Source organism: Chelon labrosus (assembly GCF_963514085.1).
Source record: "Chelon labrosus genome assembly, chromosome: 4".
In the NCBI taxonomy this organism is placed as follows: Eukaryota; Metazoa; Chordata; class Actinopteri; order Mugiliformes; family Mugilidae; genus Chelon; species Chelon labrosus.
In genome coordinates this window covers 7,043,572-7,065,386 of record NC_140340.1, presented here as the reverse complement: position 1 = coordinate 7,065,386, position 21,815 = coordinate 7,043,572, and the positions used below count along the sequence as shown (strand labels likewise).

The window sequence follows — 21,815 nt, the reverse complement described above, 5'->3', positions numbered from 1 at the left end:
AAAAACAACAGTCAGGTTCTCGTCATCCTGCACGACTTGCACTCCTCCTCCTCATCCTCTCTCAGACGGTGCCGAATGACTTAAGAGTGCATCTACATTTCAGTTCTGTGTTTAGACTTTACCGCGCGAGGCAAACTAAAACTGTGTTATCCACTTCACTTTCGCAGCGTGGCCGAAAACAGCAAAGCCGACGTCACCTATCTGCTCTGAGAGACGGAGTTAAACTGGCAGAACCTCTCCTCCTTTCTTTTTAAGTTTTACAAGACTACAAATAAAAGATCAAAGTGACTGCGAGGAGGTTTCGTAGATACTCGAGAATGTCACACTGGGGTGTTATACATTAATAGAGGGTATAGGTTTGGTTTTGGATCTCCTTAACACTTTGCATCCCTCAACATCTGTAAACAAGATTTTGGATTTATCCTTAACGGTATCTCCAGACGTCGAACCTCCTCACATTAGCGTTTTTGTTTTGTTGGATGAGTTCTTTTGTGTTAAAGTGATGGATTGCAAAAAAAAAATAAAAATATTCTGATCATGCCCCATCCTTCCCTCCCCTCCCCCCTGCAAACATTATTATTTTTTTTTTTTGTGGATCAAATCTCACCCGTAAGTAAGTGTATCGGCAAAAATAAGTATTTCCAAACTCACCTTAAAACTGAAGCTGCTTTAAAGTATTGAAAATGCTTACACTTCCTGTTATCCTCAATCCTCTAACCTGGACATTTCACAAAGATGCCACTGAAAAATATTTTAAAAACCCCCACAAAACTAACACGCACTCTATAACACAGTTCTGTCTCATTTACCGTTTTCTGAAGATGCTCCACAAGTTCAACCTCTTTAAATCATTCATAATGTACTGTATTTCCATCACTCAGTTCTTTTTTGATTCATATTTCATTCATAACTTCTTTTTTTTTGTACAGTTAGAATCAATTTAATTACTGGAAAAATGGAAACGCAGTGGGATGCTTTGTGTCATTCGAGCAAAAGTGAAATCTGGTGCAGAGGAGTGGGTTCTGGTGCCAAGGGAGAGCGCCGTAAGGGTTTTGGGTGGTTTGATGTGGGCTGTACAAGTATTTGTCTCCTCCTGCAGCCTAAGAGCAGCCACATCGATCCACCACCATCCCGGGGATCTTGCCATGAATGATCTGCTGCTTGTCATTGAAGTAGAGCATGTTAATGGGGGACATCTTGGTCGGGGTGCAGCAGGGCCCTGCCGAGCCTCGGGGGTTGGCGTGCTGCACCAGGTGGGTGTGCGGGTACTTCTGCATGAACATGTACTCGCACTGGCCAGAACAGTAGTTGGCTTTGTAGCGTTTGGGGGCAATGATCCAGTCCCAGCCGAACGCCTCGAAGTCCACGGTCAGTGGGTAGCGACAGCAGCGGGACTCGGTGGAGTGTTCGTCGCAGTCCAGGCCGAGGTTTCTTCGAGAACGTTTGGTGGTCTCCAGAACCTTCACTTCCAGGAACGGCTGCTGGAATCAGGGGGAGGAGAGGCAGGACGGAGAGAAAGAGGTGGTTATAAGAGAACAACACCAGAGGCATGGCTGACATATCAGCAATAGATAATACAAGCAATTATTTAACTTTTAAAGGACCTGTGTGTATGATTTTGTGACATCTAGTGGTGAGGTTGAAGAGTGCAAGCAACTGAAAACATAAATGTTCTTCTCTAGAGTCAGTGTCTGGTTAGTCCACTCTAGGCTACAGTAAAAAACATGGTGGACTATGGTGAAAAAGACTTATGTGCATATGAAGGATTCACTCAAAGCACACTGGTCCTTTAACTTCTTAAGGGCAGCCATTGGCTTTTTGGTAAATTTGCTTATTTTCTTTCTATCTGAGAGTTAAGTTAAGCGTGTTTATAGGTGCACATTAGTTAAAATGGACAAGAAAATGATGAAAGATGAAAGGGGCTTTGAAGAGAATCTGAGAATCTCTCGTGACAATACCATGCACAAACTCTGGAAGAAAAAATTTACTCCTACTCAAACTTTTGAGACTTGCAGCTACCCATAAGTTCACAAGTACATTTATATGTATCCACAGACTATAAAATAGGTGGAGGTAGTCCCAGAGTCTTAAAGCCAACAAAGACAAAAGGCCAGACCAGGAGGGGGAATCTCTACTGGCTCAAAAAGTACGTTTGATTGTATCAGCGTCCAAAAATAAGATGCTGCTTGAACCCCCCTCCAATAACAACCTGTCATCCATATAATGCTCACTTTTCGGCTCCAAAAAAACCCAAGATCTCCAAAATCCCAAACAGGCTTAAAGTCGTTCACAAAACAATGGGTGACGTCACCTTGCCTAGGTCTTTGTGTGAGTCCATACGTGTATCAAGGAGATTCGTTAACAGTCTCCATTACTCGTGGAGCTACAGCCACGATCCAGTTAGCTTAGCTTAGCAGGGAAACCGGAAACAGATAAGTAGAGCATGCTTGACTCTGTTCACAGTTCAAAAATACAATTTTAATGCTCGCTTACAAGTGTCCTATGCAAAAATCATAGGACACTTGAGGTTTACAGGGTTTCATGGTGTGACTACAGTATTTCTTGATGGAAAGAAACTGACACTTTGAGCCGTGTCTCTGATTCACGACAACAACAACAGCAAGACTTCTGACTGGCTGTTTCTTTCTATGTCAAGAAATAGTTTGTTCTCCTGTTCTGTGTTAATATGCGACCTTTAACTGTGCTGACAGGGGTATTTTTTTTAACTTAACAGACAGCACCAACCCTGACCTATGCAAAGCTAAGCTAAACGTAGCTAAACGAAGCAAAGCGTTGCAGCTCTAGCTTCATATTCCAGCTCCTATTTACGGTGCTCCACAAAGGTCCTTTGACGCATAATATACGTGTCAGTCTGATGGAGACAAAGTGCTTCACAAACATCTCACTTATGCAAGAGGGGAGGTCAGCGTGTGCGTTTATCTCTGAGTAAAGACGCAGATAACCACTCGAAATCAATTGACCACTGAAGGCTTTTGTGTATTCAATCAGAAAACCTGCCAACAACAAACTAGTTTCAGAATGGTAACTGTCAAAGAGAAATAATATGACAGAATAAAGGTGGCGTTAACACATTAAATACTTCTGCAGTCAAGAAAAAAAGTACTGTTCAGATATGTCGATTTCTGTACTATTGTTATATATATTTAGAGGTTTTGGAGTTTTTAGATATTTTATAGCAATGCTAACTTAAGACAATTTAGGGATTTTATTAGAAAAAACAATTAACACTGCATTACAAGTATCTCCACCCCTGGGTGCTGGGACGTCTTTTATTTTTCTTCCAAACGCTTTAGTTTAAAAAGAGTTTAATATAACTACTACTAAAAGAAGATGCTACCCATGGATACCAGTTTCTAAAAGTAAAAAGAACTGAACTGGAAAGAGTCACACTCCAAGGTGACAAAGACAATAAATGAGAAGTATTTTGCCGTTTTCAATGAAGCAACACAACGTCCCACTCAAAGGGAACTGACAGAAACTAGCCCGACTCTGTATTCTTGGTTTGATCCATGACCCCGGAGGTCATCTGAAGGCTACCATAACCTTGACCTTTGGGCGAAGCACAGCGGATCAAACATTTTACTCCATCGTGTTTGTTTTACAAAGCCTTCTTCTCCCCACAGCGGCTCCAGCTGGGCTCGAGCTCAGTTTTTTTGTGACGCATTCAAAAGAAGGAAATAAGCTGAAAGGCTGTCGGGGTGAGACCACGTCAGCTCGGTCTTTAGGGCCCAGAGGATCGTGGAAAAGCAGAGTTTGACCCTTTCCTGCTCGTTGTGTTTTGTTTTATTTTTTGTACACTTTGCCTGTGTTTTTGATCCTTTCCCTTTTTTTTTTGCCCAAGAATAATATTGCACACTGCTGCGTGCTCAGAGGGCAGCGGTTTATTGGCCAAGACACCAGAGCTGACCTCTGATGTGTGTTGTGAAGATCTGACCCGAATAACCGCTTGGTAAATATTTGGTGTTGCTTAACCAGGGATAAGTGGCCTACATAATTCAACATAGATGTTATATGTAAGCGTCAGTCGCAGGAATTTCCAACAGGATTAATGGTTTTGCTCCTGGACTGAGGTTTGAACTCATCCATGCGGCTCCATTCATTCAATTAGACCGAGAGTTTTGTCACGAAAACAAAAAGTCTGGTGATGATACAGAACGGGTTTTCTTGTCAGCAAATCATCCCCAGATGGAAATCAACAACCAAACTATTCACAGGTTAAAGTCTTTGTCAATTGTAAGTTTTTAATATTTTTTGCGTGAAAATATATATTTTAATAGTTTAATCATTGAGTTAATATTTTTAAAGCCTTAAAACACACTTAATTCCATTGTATCTGCATGCACCTTTGTAGAAGGGTTAACAATTAGCTTTTGTTACTTATATATGTTTGAAGATGGGATGTCGAGATGATTAAATGAAAAGGCCAAACTAAAGCAGCTGTGTTGTCTCTGAATGGAACCTAATCCAGAGTGTTGGTACAGGTAACCGTGTTTAAAGATAAATCTGTCTTTACTTCTAGATTAGCTGTTATACTGTGTCTTAACCTCATTTTTAGATTCACTGTTTGTTAATAAATTACATGTAGAATTATTCACAGCGTCTCTTCCTGTGTTCTGACGTGTAAACTACAAAAATATCTTGCACCACTACAAATAACCTTCTACAAATCACTCATGCACACTTCTGTATTATGACAACAGGCGTCACACCAGAGAGATTTACAGCCAGTGGCTTTAAGCGGAGGAGGAGGAGGAGGAAGCTGCACTATTTACAGTTTGACATTTCATTCATTCATTTAGGAAGTTGAATGAAAGCAGTTTCACAACCACGTCGCGCAAACTGCAACTTTTAACATGTGCCGTACATGATGCACACTGTCAACACTCCACGGGAATATTTTGCATGTGCAGAAGGGTTGATGGCACGTGACGCAGCACGATCTTTCAGCGTTTGTTTCTCCCTTTGGGGCATACGTTCTTAAATGAGTTTTAAATGAGATTTCTAGATCTTTCAAACTTGCCTCAGATGAATGAATGAATGAATTTTCTCAACTCGCTTTACAGCATTAGATTTTTGTGTTCTACTTGACGTGAGCAAGTTTCAAGTCTCTGCAACTGGGTTTTGATATTGGTGCAAATTAACAACGGCTGATCAGCGACTAAAACTACACCAGCACGCTTCAGAAATGGTTGGTTTTATTGAAGTTTAATAAAAGTAACACAAAAAAGACTTTGACTGCCCTTTAAATGAAATATAGATTGGTATTTGCATAAATGTGAGCTGTGATGGACGTGATTCCCCTCCCTGCCCCAGGGACAGGTCTGAGGGTCCTTACCAGCCCCTCCTCTCCGGGTCGTAGTGAGGTAACGGCCAGGTCATTGCCGCTCTCGTCGAAGGCGTTGATGTCGATTCCCCAGTTGGTGTGTGGCTGCTTGAACCAGTTCTGCAACACGTGCTTAAAGTCAATACTTTGCCAGTGGCCCACCCTGGAGTTGAGCTCGATCTTCAGCGAGCGGATGCGGATGTGGCGGCTGCCCTGCTCCGTGACGGGCTTCAGGCGCAGGATCTGCAGGTAGACGGTGGAGGTCTGCTGCAGTGGTCGCAGGTACACCCAAAGCTGCGCCTTCAGCACCTTGGTGAACATCAGTTTGGGGCTGAACTTGAAGAAGCAGCAGCTGGGCTTCCCGTTCACCTGCACGAGGGGCTCCGCTGTGGGACAGAGGACAATCATTTACACTCTGTGATCATCATTTCACTTGGACTGGGTGTCTGACCTAAGTCATTGTCAACACATTATCCTTTTTGTTTCAATGTGTGTGCAAATATGAGCGCTTAACATTTTTATTCTGCCTCCATCTTTGGTTAAAAGCAACACCATCATTATTAACTCCAAAACAAACCACAAAGAAAAACACTGCTGCTACAACTTTGTGAAACACTGAATACGTCCTGCAAAGAAAAGTAGTGTTTACAGGTAATTCAACAGTAAGCATTTGGCAAATGCAATTTTAAAAAAAAAATGTTATTAAGCCCCATGGGCTTAAAGGGGAACTACCGTTTTTTACAACCTGGACCTTATTTCTGGCATAAAATACGATCGTTTACTCACCCATATAACTTTGGTGTCATTTGGAGTCATTCGGATCATATTTAGATCCAGCGGAGCTCTGCGTATATCCATATAATGGGAGTGAATGGGGCACCGAAACACAGCCTCTAAATAACGCATTATCTGCAGCGAAACTCATTTCACCAATATTTTGTTATGATACGCTAGTGCTATTCCCCGTTGAGTCCGGAGTTACCTGTTATCATCATCCGGGGTCTGTAGATTGACTTACTAACTTCTGACCTGGATGATGTCATCTCTGAGCGCCGTGCGCACCCGCGATGGCCGGCTTGTTTACCTGTAATTTGCTACTGCTAGTTTTTTGCAACATGGCTGAATATTTTTCCGATTCTGAGGTTGTGGACGACGACTTTGTTTATGATGGACGTCCTTACCGTTTTGAGCCACAGTATACGGATGAGGAGCTCGTTGAAAGGAGGATGCGGAGGCAGAGAGAGGAACAGCTGGCCAAAGAACAACAAACCACTACACGTCTGCGAATAGATAACAGGTAACTCCGGACTCAACGGGGAATAGCACTAGCGTATCATAACAAAATATTGGTGAAATGAACGAGTTTCACGGCAGATAATGCGTTATTTAGAGGCCGCGTTTCGGTGCCCCAGTCACTCCCACTATATGGATATACATGGCGCTCCACAGGATCTAAATATCTTCCAAATGACTCCAAATGACACCAAAGTTATATGGGTGAGTAAACAACCGTATTTTATGCCAGAAATAAGGTCCAGGTTGTAAAAAACGGCAATTCCCCTTTAATTCATTGGACTAGCAAAGCTCGGTAATTCGTAAAAGGAACAAAGCACAACACCACATGCTGTAGATTGTTAGTAACTGAAAATAGTCGAGGATTAAAGATCATTTTCTCCCAAAAGGTCTACTGCAGAGGATTTGCATCTCTTAGCAATTTTCAGACTAACTTTTTGGTACAGTTTTCATAAATTTTACAAGTGAAACAGCGTTTTTTGTTTTTTTTTTCTCCTCCAACTGAATAATCTGAAAAATCATTATAATTTGAAGGAGCTGTTTTGGAACATTGTTTTTTGAGTATTAGGGAGGCTAAAATCAATCATCTCAACAATATTGTGCACAGTTTGTAGATGTAGATTTCCATTCTGTAATGAATGTTAAGAATAAAAAATGTCTGAGCACCTGTGGTTTAAAAAGTAACTTAAACCACAATGAACCCCCCCATACTTTACTAACAGCCGTCCACGGTCTATCTGCAAGAAGGCTGTTGGTTTTCATGTGTGCACATGGCCCTGTTGTTTGGTCTATTCAGTTACATTTGTGATTACATTAAGGTTGGAAAACAGATACATTTGCATATTAAAACAAGAATCAGCAATGGTGGCCAGTAGCCAGATGGTAACCTTAGATTCCCCTGGGTCACTCGTAATGAAATGGTCTATCCCGACGTTACAACTAGCAAAATTAAAGTTGTTTTTTTTTTTGTTTTTTTTAGAGGGTCCCCCCCACCTCTTGTTGAAATTATATTGGAGGTGTGGATTAAGGGTTACGTCAGAGAACACCAGGCGCTCCCCTAAAATAGGCAGATTTATTCCTGTCATGATCTCGGGCCCTGGTGTTTCTGTGATTTGCGCCACATGTCAAATCTGCACATGGTTCATTTACATAGACCTCCATCTGATATAATGACATCCATCCATTCGATTCACACATTCATTTCCATGTAAAGCGTTCATTTATTAAGGGAAATTTATTCTGTATCTATCTGGCATAATAATGTGCCAGCAGAGTACAATAGAATATTTAATTTGCCCATTTTCTACGAGCAGACTCAACACACTACAGGATTTTGCAAATAAATAAATAAAAATGTTATTTATTTCTCAGAGCAGTTGTTGTTACTCAAGTTTTTTTTTTTTAAAAAAGGAGGTAAAAAAAAAAAAGAAAAACTGTATGGAGCTGTCAATCATTGCCAAATCTGAGGTTGCTCAGGCAAACTGCAAATGCTTCCTGGGTCAAAAGGTTATTTGGCACCTCAGCCTAGTTAAGAAATGGGATCAGGGGTCAAAACCGTCAGCCTCTTTACATCTCAGGGGTGCTGGGGAGGGGCAGCCCTAACAGCCAGATTGAGTTTGAAGGTCAAGGTCGACCCTATGGCAATGGTAATATGTCTTTCTTCACATCACGCCTTTTCACCAGAGAATCATTTGAAATCTCTGAGCCACAACAGCCTCTCAATCAGCCACAGATTGTTTTTGTTTTGATTAGGGTGGAGATTCTCCAGCCAATAGTGAATTGTTTATCAAACCCCAATTGACCACGGGAGAACACTGCACCGGGCTGTTTCTTTTTACACTAAACAAGTGTTGTAATTGAATTACGGGCATGCATTGAGGGATATGAATTCACTGAGGTACAGATGGACTATCCATTAGAAGAGTCCAGGGCGAACCTTGAATAAGGGCCAAGCCAGGGACAGACGTGGTCCTTCAGCCTGTATTTCCAAGGACAGTCATTAGCGAGTGTAAATTATACAGTGTCTCACGCTGAACAAACAATATGTCAATGTTCCTTTTGGTGGGTTGTTGGGGTCACAGCAATTAACGTGGGTGGTGTTGTGTTTGCTCATCAGCACAAAACTGGGAATGAATGATTCTGCAGTTTGCTTGGGGTTTACTTGTGATTACAACTTTTTGTTGTGTTTTTTTTTTGTTTGTTTTTTGTTTTTTTTTCTGCAGACGGACACAGACGCACACAAGCTCTTCCTTTGCAAATTGCTTTTGTCAAGTTCCTGGAACAGAATAGAAACCACCCGGCAAACACTGCAGAGCTGAAAACGGTTCAGTTTCTCCAGGCCTTTCTCCAGAAGGAGTAATCTGAGAAGGAGGGCCCGTGCTCCGTGATCCAGTTAGGACCCCTGTTATTAAACACACATGCACAACATATGAGCTACATGACGTTAAACAATGCCTGCATTGATAGGGGAAATCAATTTGTGCCTTTATAGATCCTGTAAGTCCGAGGCATACCGTGGCGTATAAATGCCTGCTGCTTAATTGCACCCCACATCTTGGCAGAGCGGTGCACTTGTGCAAAATGAGGCAGGCCGGCTTGTAAAGATCAGAAAACCAATGGGACATTTAATCCTTCTACCTGCTAACGATTCTCCTGTTACCATAACACACTGAAAAAAATAATTTTACTGCAACCGCAAGACTGCTTTTATGGTTTAATTTCCTGGGTAATTTGCCTAGTTATAGCTCACAGCTTTAATTTAAATCCTGCAGGGCGGATATGAATCGGTGCGTTCGGCGCCACCTACTGAAGCTGAACCAAAGGTGAACATACAAAATAAAACCTGCACTTTAATTTCACTTAAACTAAAACTCAGGTGAAGCATGGACAGGAGCTGTGTTTTTCCAAAAGAAGAAGAAAAGAGGGGGGGTTTGTTTGCTTTTCCTCCTGTTTCCAGTCTGATTCATTATTACAGCAGCTTATTTCCCTGCGGCATAATTGCAGCATATGCAGCGCATGAAATTTACTGCCAGCACGCAGCGGGCCTGCAGGTGAGCCTATCAAACATCTGGCGGACTCCCTGGGTACCTGTGTTCCATAGTTAGCCTCCTATACGTGCATGCGAGGGGAGGCGTATAGAATATAAGGGGTTTGCTGGCCGTGCCATCTGTCCATTTTTATACGATCGCAGCCCGTTTAAATGCTTTTAATAACCAAACGCTGTAATGCTGCTGAGGGGCTCAGAGGAGAACTGAGCCAGTTAAACTGTTGAAACAGACAGGGAGGGGTTAAAGTGCTGTTTCACAATAAATAGGTAGCATGTTGTCATTGAGTGCATGTCTAAAAAGGGATTATAAGCTTTATTAGCAATAAGAACAGTAATATATCCTAAAGTCTATTCAGACTTTTGCTGGTGACCAAATGTCCTCATTCTGCCAACTTTTGCAATAAAGATTAAAACCGCTTTATTTACCGAAATGAAAACCGCTTCACTTAATAATATGATGCAGAGGGAAAAGCAAAAACTTGATGGTGAATTTGCCTTACGGTAAATGATGAGATAGACCTAAGGGATGACTCAGATGTTTTTTTAGCCTCCAAAACACCATTTCAAACTTATGTTTACAGCCCATTTTGAAAAAAACAAATAATTCAAGTTGGCTTCTTTATGCAAACTCTTAGGGAGATGTGTGGCAGCATATGCCAATCAGGTGATGGGGTGGGGAGAGAAGTGGTCATCTATTGTTAATGTCCAAATGGATAATGCATAATGGTATAAACCTAGATAGGACTTTCATTTGCATATATATCTATATTTTCTTTTCTTAATGGGAAATGCAAATGTGCCATTTTGTGGTGAGTGTGTGTTTGGGAGCCTTCGCCTTGAATAAATGTGACTCTAGGGTATCCCCACGCACCTCGGCATATTAATCATCGTGACACGTTCACGACCCTTCTAATAAGACAGGGGCCACAGTGCACCCCCCCAAACATCCCATCCTACACCAGCCCCACTCCCTCTTTGTCTCTCGGCCAGTCCCAAGGGAGTGGAGAGGGTGGTGGGGGAGGCCAAGCTCGAGCTGAGGATGGAAGGGGGGGTCTGTGTGTGTGTGTGTGTGTGTGTGTGAAGTTAGACCCCTTCATTCAAAAGCCCTCCCCTGGGACAACGGCAGGCACAAGACTCCTATTAGGACTGAGCACAGTAGCCCCCCAGGAGCAACAAAAGACACCTCCTAATGCTCCCTGTTCTAGCTCAGTGAACACACACACACACACACACATGGTCAACACGCAGCCACACATACACACACATTGTACACAAGCTCCGGACTGACTGTCTTCAACAAACACACTGAAAACTCATTCTTCTTAATGTTATATGCGTTGTATTATACGGGGAATGTCTGCTGGACAGCAGGATGGGGAGAGTGTGCGTGCAGTGAACTGCAATAAGGTGGACAGCTGGACAGCATGAAGCATGCTGGGGTCTCACACCGGCTTGTGTTTGTGTGCATCCACACATACATGCAAGACATTAATGTCACGGGACAATGTTATGCTCTATTTCAAAAAGTCTAAACTTTTTTTTTTTCATACTTTACATAAGACAGATGGTTTTGATTGATTTGCAGGCCTGGGTTTGTTAGCGCTGCTGCTGTTTTGTGCTGATGGCAAGCTTCAGTCAGAGTATGAACGGATACTGATTTATCTGAACTCAGTGGTGCCATCAGGTTGCTTTTTTTTATATAGTATTGAAAGGAAACTTCACTGCAAGATGGAAACAGAAAAAAAAATATTATATTATTAACAGTATTTGGAGAAAGGCAGCGCAATTTATCCTCTTTAAACTAAAACGACACCATTTGCTCACACACAGCGTGCAGCAAACTAAAATGTAGTTGTAGGAAACAAGTTCCAGAAATGTGTTGTGTCTTAAAAGTAAATGGAATGAAGTCTAATCACCTGTGTCTAGAGATCACTGTGTTTTTCTTAGCCTAGAACACGCGTGTCAAACATATGGCCCGCGGCCCAACAGAGGGTCCGATCTGGTCAGCAGGATGAACTGAACTCAATAAAAGCAACAGCTAATGCTAACTTGTCCACTAGGGGTCGCACTGTTCTAGTCAGAGTCGAGGACGTAACGCGAAACCGAGATCCAGAACTAAACCGTAGATGGCAGCGATGTGCGGAAATAGCAATTGTTGTTCATTAAACGTAAACATTTTCTTAATTTACTTCTTATCACTAAAATAAAAGAGAAATCTGGAGTTATTTACAGATTATTATACTATTGTGTTACGGGTCCTGGCCCATGTGATATCAAATTGGACTGTATGGACAGTAGCATCTCCACGAAGTTCACCACGTTTCTACACTAGCCAAAAATGGAAAACCAAACACTACCAAAAAGAGGGAGCAGTCTTTTTTTTGGTATCTTACATCAAAGATAGGGCCTATAATTTGACACACTTTAATAACTGTGTACAATATTTCCTCAAAGCATCAGTTCACATGTTATGGCTGCTCAGTGAGGCTACAGATGAGGGCATCATACTGGCACTGTTGATCCTCCTACACATTTGAGAAAGGAGGCCTGAGGAAAGTTTTTTGGGTGGTTTGCAATCTGAAACTGATCCGGTTCTTTAACTGTGTCTTAGTTCACTCAGGTTTGTATGGCAATTCATTTTGGTGATTATCACAATTTCAAAAATGGCCAAAGTCCCAAGGCTTTAATCAGCCATTATTATTTAAATGACAGCTACTTCAAAGTAGTGTAATCGATAAGCTGGTTCTACATTATCACGCTAAAACCGAACTAAAACTATCATGATGCACCAGAAAGTTTGTTACACATCCGAGAAGCAGTCCTCAGAAAACCCGGAAAAGAACAGGGACTATCATCGCAGGCTAATGCCAATCAATCAGATTGCTTATCGCTGCCGTCTCCGAAAGAGTGTCGTCGCACCTCGAACGCGCTCGTCGCTGCTGTCAGTAACTCCTCAAAAGACGCAGGCCGGTCCAGAGCCTGGCTTAGAGGGCTTCTCGCGTGACCCTGCGAATCTCGTGAGAGTCCAGCTGGTTAAACCTACGACAACACAAACAAATAACAACCGCCGCCTGACACATTTCTGCTGTTCTTACAAACACTCCTCCAGTTTGACCTTTGCGATCGCATTCCTTTCTATTAAGAGCAGACATTTTATAACTTTCACGAGAAAATTATACAGCGCCTTCAACAAGTACTTGTTTGAGTGACGCATGACTTTGTACGTCATACTTTATGAAGCCGCATTCCACGCGCATAGGGGTACTCATGAGAAAAGAAAGGTACTGATTAAAAACCAGAACAGAAACCAGGTTTAATTCTCCACACATCATCTAAAAACTGTTTTACACCAGCTCCTAGAAGGTCTGCACCTCCTCCAACACCATCTACTGCACCAATATAAAACAGCAAAACAAAATTGTCCTAATTACGCATTTAATTTACCGAGCCCTGAGATTGACTATTACTCAAAAAGCAATAACTCGAACCATTAATCGAGTTTAATACAAGGCAGTGATCCTTCACTGACTTCCCACCTGTGAAACGGTACGGTAACGGTTTGTTTTACAGACTGAGAATGTGGCAGAATGTGACTTTTAATACTTTATCACCAATAATATTAAAAACACATTTCATGGATATGCAGACGACACCCTAATTTACCCCCGTCACCAAGTCACAACCCTCTTACAGACTCTGAGCAGCCGTGCGTTCAACAAATCAGAGGTTAGAGGCATTTCAACTTTCTTTGGCCAAATAGCAAGTATAAGAATATTTTCATGTGTAGCAAGGACACAACCTGGCCATCTTTCAAACGACACATAGACATTTAGATATTATCCTAGGCGAGACAAATTTCTCACCAAGATCTTTTGAGCTTGAAAGATTTTCTGCTGCTGCTGCTTTAAATAAATACATGCCGCATCCTGTCACGTCACGTGTGCTGGTAGATTTAATGAAGATGAACCTGAACCAAGTCTCAGCTGAGATACGAACCGCTGCCTTGCTCTCAAAACTCTCTCCGTTTCATCGCCTTAAACAACAACAAGAAAGGCAACACTTCTGCCTGAAAGTTTTCTGCCCAAACTCTGAAAAAAACAAAAAAAAAACAAAATCCCTGAAGCCACCCAAATCTGTCAGAGCCTGAGCCAAGAGTTTCCTCTAAAGACAAAGTCAGTGTGACCAGATTGTGCCAAACCTCCCTCTAGGAAGCATGCAACATAAAATATCTATAGCTCCTTTGGTGAGCTCCTCTTTATCCATCTGTGCTGTGCATTATATAAATCAAACTTGGCTCCTGTCCCTGAAGAAATCACTTGATCCGTGCGTTCTCACAACGTCCATAATGAATGTCCTGGGGGTGATACGGTGAAATACAACCACAGGTGATAAACACAGCAAGAAGCCGCTCTGCTTTGCCGCAGAAAAGAGGCTAATTAAATTTTCATGTAGATAATCACGAGGTAATCCACCGTTAATTGTGCTTCTTTCCGACACAGTGGCTCCCTTGTGGGATCCAACATTATGTCCATGCAGCGTTTCGTTTGCTTAAACGCCTCTTAGATTTAATGGATTCTTCCATAAACTGATCCTCGGCAGCTCCTCACACACGACCACACAGAGCCTGAACGCATCCATCAACAATAATCCCCTCAATGATCTCCATTTTATCTTTCACTCCCCTCCTCCTCCTCCTCCTCACTCATGTCCCTACATAGAGCTTAATTACTGGTGTGAAGTAATTATTTCCTTTATTAGTGAAAAGTAACATCTGTTTCAGGTCTTTTTAATTGTACCTATAAAACCCTTCCATTATTTCTGTCCCTTTAGGATAGGACTGCGCTGCTTGTTGCTCCCTGCGGACTCCCTTCCCTCTTCCCTCCACCCCCTTCATACCCGCAGCGTGAGCTGCGATGCACCTAACTCGATCACGATCTTTTAAAATCCTCTAAATAAGCACTGAGCCGCTCAGCAGTGATACACACCAGCAGAAAAGCCATGCCTCTAAACTTAGATCAGTGCAGTCATTCGCCCAGTCTCCTCTCATAGCTGTATTTTTGAAAAAACATGCATTAAATTCTGCAACATTTAAAGCAGCATATTCCCAATTGCCAAGAGAAAAGACCGGCTGCAGGGACTGGTACATTGGAGCGTGGGAATAGAGGAAGGAGGGTGGAAGGAGTGAGATTCCTGAGGTCCCAGGGAAATTTTGTCCCTGTATTAATAGACTTTGGTCCCTTTGAAATTTTATTAGCCATAAAGTTGACAGTATGTTGTGCAATTTCTACAGTCCTACAGACCTTTCTTTTTAAACAAACCGGTCGTGCCCCGGCGCCCAAACAATTCAACAACAAAGTTTATCTTTCCCCAAACTGATGCCTGCAACTACACAAGGAGAACAGGTGTCATCGTCAAACTGAGACCTCCATGGAATAAATAAATCTATAAAAACCTCACATAGTCATCAACTTGCAGCAAACACTGACCAGTGAGTTGAAGACAGTCCGACTTCTGCTGCTCTGTCCTTTTAGCGCTCTCCCTCTTAATTTTTATGGTTCCTGCACCTTCAGGAAATGACCCTTTTATAGGGTCAACACTATAAAAGACTTGTTTTTTTGTGGGAGTGGTTAGTGGATGAGTGTGTGTGTGTGGGTGTGTGTGTGTGTGTGTGTGCGTGCGTGTGGTGGGGGGATAAGTGTTCAAGTTACTACCGGTTCGTCTTTGCTGCCAAAGAAAGAGACCTGATGAGGTTAATAGTCTCCTCTTCCAATATATCACATAGCTGTGAACTCTGTGACCCTTTTTGTCAATAGGAGAACTTTTCTCTGGAGTGTGTGTGTTACTGTGTGAGTAGGTGTGTGTGTGAGCATCCTCATGTGTCCGCACAAGTGTGCACATGTGGAAAGTTGCACATTCATACCTTTACATGCATGCAGAGTTGTGTAACCTGGATTACATAACAGCACAATAGCGTTAGCCTACACGTAATGACGGTGCACAAAACTAAATGTGGGCAAAAAAGTAGTTTAAAAGTTCAAATTCGATGTCGGAACCTCAGTCTTGATGCCGTTAGAGGTGATTCTCTGCAAAAGGTCACTGCTTTCCCGCATTTTGGGCGCGCCGATATATTCATACATTTGCTGGAATAAAACTCGGGGAAAATAATTCTGCAGAGGGAGGTTAATGAAGTGCTGGACCCTCTGTTACCGGACAAGCTCAAAATGACAGTTGCAGCACAAAAAGTGAATTAATCAACGATACAAAAAGCTTTTGTGTCTTTTAACTGTCCTGCACTAAACAATGATATAACCACAAGAGCGGCAATCGACAGAGAAGTTGCTTCTCCCCCCTCTCTCCCTCTCTCTCTCTCTCTCTCTCTCTCTCTCTCTTCTTCTTCTGAGTGTTTTCTTGACGGATTTCTATAAATCGTACGGCGCGCGGTTAATGAGCATCAAAACGTACAGAGAGAGACAAACGGACGAAAAAGAAGAAGAAGCAGGAGGTCACTTGGCGGCAGAGGAAGGCCTGGTTTAAACGCTCCGGACAGGTGACAAATGGGAGACTAGTGGGGTCAAATCCTCACCCCGCCTCGGGCAAAACAAACTCGGCTCCATAACGCACACTTTACACACAATTGCACACATAAATCAACACGTACAAACGCAACCGACGCCGCTCATAGGTTGATGCAAATGTGTCTGATAATAAAAAAAGAGAGAGAAAAGAGGCTGCACTGGAAAATGACCCTGATGAACCGCTCACTTTTTATGCATGGGCAGCAAGCAGAGCGGTTACCTACACAACGCGCTGTATAGTGGGAGATGTTTTAGTACATGAAGTGCCGCCATATGATATAAATAGATGTACTTTTCCATGAAATTTCATAGTAATTAGAGACCAGGAAGCATGGACCCTCTCAACCCCCACTGCGGCACCCACGTACCTTGAGTGAATACTAAGAAGCAACTCTGGCACAGGTCCAGTTCAGTATGTACTGTGTGAACCCCCGTGGCCCATCAAAGGCAGTGTGCACGACCGTGAAAGGGTGATTGGGTTCGAGGTGCGCAGGGAATAGTGTTTGAAGTCCTCCTTCTATCAGAGAGACAGAAAAAGGCACTTTTAATCCTGTGGGATCGCTATACGCGCCACAGGCAAAAAAAGAGATGCACTCATTCTCTCAACTCTTCCACGAGTACCAGAGAGAAAGAGAGAGAGAGAGAGAGAGAGAGAGAGAGAAAAAAGAGGAGGAAGAAGAAGAGAGGGGGCTAACGGGGAAGAAGGTGGGGGCGGGCGTGATGGGGGGGGTGGGAGAGAAGGGGGGAGGGAGGGAGGGAGAGAGAGAGAGAGAGAGAGAGAGCAGATGATAAAAACTGCAGCTGACGTAGAGGGATGAGGCAAACAAGAAGAGAGAGGAAGTGCGGTAACATGACAGATTCAGCAGTAATGTCAGTCATTAGCTCCTCTGGCTGGCACGGGGTCGTCAGAAATGCGCAATTATGCACCATCATGTGCACTTTTTGTTTTATTTCCCCTCCTCCTGAGCAGCCACCAAATCACTTTTGCACTGTGGTATTATGTGCGTGCGGAGGAGGCGAAAGGTTAAAAATAAAACGCGAAGCCAACGTCTTCCCTGTGATGTTCGGCGTTGCAGAGATTCATCTGGCCCCTGTTTACGAGCAGAGAAATCAGAGATGACTGCGAGTTTAAAAATCAGATGAATAATCTGAAGCAGAGTGTGATCTCAAATGAAATCTTTCCAACGCCTGCACGATTCACGTGCACATGTCATCAGGTGAAAAAGTGCTTCATCCAAACAGAACAAACTGCTTCGCGGCCGTCCCTATCTGCTCTAGTGTCTAGGAGGAAACTTCTGCTGATGCCGTCTTTGGCTGGTGTGTGACGGGACACTTTTATCCCATGTGTTGCATGGCTTTTTACGACATATTCAGCGATTGTGGACTACGGGAAAGATGTCTGTCCCTGCAGGGGTTAGCTAATAAATGAAAAAGATGCTTGGAGAGATATAGATTTCCATGAACGATGAAGGTGGCACCTGGAAAATAATTATGGCTAAAAAATTATGATGTTTTCTGCTGTGGTAAAAAAAAAAAAAAAAGAGGTGGGCCTACCATGACAGGTGAAGAAGGAAAAGGGCCATATATTCAAATTTTAAAACTAACCAAGGGTTCAAGGACTGGAGAACAACCAGATAGATAGACTTTCTGTTTAGTCTTTGTTCAGTCAGTGTAAAGCTGATCATTTGGAGTGTGTGCTTCATCAGCCTTGCGCAGAATATATTACGTGTGTAAATGTTGTTGAACCCCGCGATTTGCCAGGAAAAGGTCACACACTCCCCTCGACCCTAAGTGATTCTCCGTCTTTGTGTACTCGTGGTGAAAAAAAAAAAAAAAAAAAAAAAAAAGGAGCTGCGCCTATAAACTTCGCATTTAAAAGGCAAGTGCGGCCGGGAGGGAGGGAGAGGAGGGAGAGGAGGTGGGGGGGCGCTGCATGAGGGGAACAATAGCAGCTTTTTGGACACACTTTTTCTCACTGCGATGAACAGCAGGGAAACCGGTAGAGTCTCCTATAAAAGACCGATAGAGCACAGCTGCCAGGGTTCAACAGTAATTTTATAAAATGTCTCCAAGGGCCCTGGCTGCGGTTTATCTGGGGGATTTATGGGAACCTATAAGAGGGCGAGCAAATTGTTTAGGGGCCAGTAATCAGGGGGTTTAGCGGCTGGATCATAACTCCAGAATTTAAGCCCCCCCCCCTTTTTTTCTTCTTTTTTTTGGCAGATGAATAAATAAATAAATAAATATAAAACACCCCAGCCAAATGCTGCATTATCGTCAATAATGCACTTGACATTCAAACACAAACATTTTGGTGGGACTGATGGAAAGTTTGGACATGACAGCAGGAGGTGGGCTGAGGAGTCCAGCAGCTAAACACACACACACACACACAAACAAAACGCTCCAGCTCCACCACCACCATCATCATCATCATCGTCCTCATCACCGTGAAAACAAAAGTTCATCAGGCCATATTGGAGCTGTCTGTCTCGGGGGTTGACGAGGCTCTTTATGCAGCCGATTATTGATTTATCAGGTTCACACATAATCCCTATTTTGACAGCCGTGGGCAACAGCTGAGCAGAGCCATTTGTCTAATGTTATCAGTCAGCTTCAGGCACACAGAGTGACCCCCCCTCCTTCCCAAATCTAAACCTCAAAAAAAAAAAAAAAAAAAAAAAAAAAAAGTAGGTTAGGTTCACTGACATGAATGAGCCCCAGCGGCTACACTGTCCGCGCAGCAGGCCCCAGTTACTTGAACCTATCTGCTCCGCAATTACGCGCATGACGCATTTGGAGACAATATCGTTGTTGGGTTGTAAACTATTACTCACGCTCAGAGGCCATAGTGATCACGGACTCCGTGGTGGCGTGGTACTCATCCTCCTCCATAAACTCATCCTGGGACGACGCGTCTCCCTGGAAGTCGTGATGGTCCAGGAGCTGCTGGAGCGGCGGCGCCTTGGGGAGCAGCTGATTGACCACCTCCCGGCTGATGTTGGGCGCCTGCTTCAGGCGCAGCTTGCTGAGGATTTGGGACTTGATGGTCTCCAGTCTCAGCACTTTGCTTTGCTCCCTCCAAACGCAGGCGGAGCACTCGTGGGAACCGGCGTCCTCGTCCAGCAGGGACAGCCCGGCATCCGTGGGCGTCTCGCTGGCAGGAGGCAGCAGCAGATTGGGCTCGTCGCTCCCCGACTGTCCCAGGGAGATGAGAACCATCAAGCACAGTAAGAAGTTGTACCTCGGCATGACGATGCGCGGACACCAGGAAATGCAACTTTTTTTCTCTTTCTTTTCTTGTCTTGTCTTTTCCCTTGCTTTATTCCGTTATATCCCCTCTCTCGGATCTGCGCCGCTCCTTTGCCTTTCAGCCTACAAAAGGCAGGGAATCAGTGACATGCATCTAATCCAATACGATCACCCCAAAGTTGCGTTTTGTTGTTGTTGTTTTTTTTGAAGCAGCAGCAGCAACAACAGCAAGAGCTTTTGCAATAAGTTTTCCCAAAAAAAAAAGAAAGAAAAAAAGAAAAAGTGCGTTCCAGTGTGTCTCGGTTGAAGCTGTTTTGATTGAAAGTTAACAAATTATCTGCCCGGTGAATGCATAGCCCGCTCACGTGTGGTATAATGGCTGTTTTGGGGTCTTCTGTACAATTTAGTCCATGGAGGTGTGTGAATGTTCAGAAGTGTCACTGAAAAATGTGCAAGTGCGGTCAAAAAGGGGCTCTTTATATATCTCAGCTGCCCGGTGTCGTAATCCGTCTCCATTGGCTAAGATTGCAACAAAAGGCTTTTAGGTCTGTCACCAAGTCAAGAGGGACAGAGCGAAGGGAGGGTGCGCGCACTGTTATGAGCGTATACATGTTTTTACAGTGCACAAACAGTCTATCGCATTGCAGCCGTACATCATTTAGGTTATTAGGATAATAAATTATGATTAAAATTATATTTACATATTTAAAGAAATGCTTTATTTATTTATTTCTCTCGAATTCACCCTCCCCTAAATGTAAATGGTGGATTTGAACAAGAATCACACTGGTGTGAATCGTTTATGTTTGTCTACCAGACTTTTTTGTGTGTCTGCAGATTATTTAGAAGTTGCTTGAGATTCTCCAGTGCAAGGCACAAAGTATAAACCATTAAAAAGTCATTAGTATAATTTCCTTTAAGACCCAGGAACTCAGAATGCACCGGAGTGGATGTAAAAGGGTGAATATTATAATGATAATAATAAAAAAGCGTGCTTAATAGCCTGTGTTAAGAGATTTATAAGTCATACATAAGCAGCTCGTTACTCTCACTTACAGTGCATAAAGATTTAATAATCTATATATTTAAAACTTCATTCGTAGTAATTAGTAGAAGCCTGAAATTAAAATGCCTGTTAATTATTATTATTATTATAATGGCATTTAAATATTATGTCATAATTGATCCAGCAAAATACAAACATACCAGGATCTCATCTCAATGTGGAGAAGAATCTCACACAAACAGAGTATTCATATGAGTATGTTTGTATTTAATATATATATTTTTTTCCATAAAAGTTTTCATATTGCTGCAGTTGCAGGTCTCAAAGCAATTTAGTTGCCTGTGTGGCAGTGGGCTACTAACCCACTGGTGACATCTGCTGGTGGAGCACATAGTTGCAGCTGCAGAGCAGATCTCATTTCTTCAGTTTTCACCAGTTCATTCCAGCTCATAGTGTGTCCAGAGCAAAGCTGAAACAGAAGCAGCTGGACTTGCGTGAGGTTTCTTAAAGATGTTTCACCACTCATTCAAGTGGCCTCTTCAGTATGGAACTCATACAAGTCGTGCAACTTGTTCGGAGTTCAGAGCTCCTTAGACTGACTGTCTGGAGTTCCTCTGTCAAACAGACACCCTGAGGTCAGTGATCATTTATTTACTATTTAGTTTTTTAGCAATAACTAAATAGCAAATAAATGAATTCGGTAGAGGCTTAGGGTAAGGATTTAAGAGGCAGTTTAATTCATCATGTGTCATTAGCCTTTAAAAAGTCTCCTGCAAGTCTGCTGACCTAATACAGAAGCATACCAGCAACCCTGTGAGATACTTGATTGGCGCCTCCAAGACATTAATCTAATAAAGTAAAACTTTCACTCATGTTTGCTCATTTCCTTCACTCTTGTTAAAAACAAAAGTCATCAATTAACAGCTTTGTTTCAGTTTAACTGAATCCAAACCACAAACCACAGATGAAGGACCAGGATTTGCGGACAGAAAATGAATCATTGACATTAACTACCCTCATATTAGCATCGGCATGTAACCGCATCTTAACTCCGAGAACTAAAGCTCAGACGGTTGTAAATGTTCAATAATTAAATAATTATTTCAGCAAATCAGCAAAGACTTAAATCGCGTTTGCTAAAAAGGGTATAAATAATTATAGCCGTTACACAACACACGCTAGAAATAACTATTTTTAGCAAGGTAGTCATTGTTCTCAAAGGTTGATGCATGTCCCATAGTACTTACAGTAAGCAGCACCAACTCTCGTTCTTACACCGTTTGCACTATTTGTACTGTT

The 21,815-nt window shown here is 42.7% G+C and overlaps 1 protein-coding gene across 1 annotated transcript; it reads right to left on the bottom strand.

Moving 5' to 3' along the window:
- Nucleotides 1-664: 664 nt before the first annotated feature.
- Nucleotides 665-19,878, bottom strand: LOC311486740 (growth/differentiation factor 11-like). The gene is made up of 3 exons (XM_084542727.1): nucleotides 19,096-19,878; nucleotides 5,357-5,730; nucleotides 665-1,481 (listed from the first exon to the last, which is right to left on the bottom strand). The coding sequence occupies exons 1-3, from the start codon at nucleotides 19,508-19,510 to the stop codon at nucleotides 1,101-1,103; spliced, it is 1,170 nt and encodes a 389-aa protein (XP_084398853.1). The 5' UTR covers nucleotides 19,511-19,878; the 3' UTR covers nucleotides 665-1,100.
- Between the last annotated feature and the right edge of the window lie 1,937 nt (nucleotides 19,879-21,815).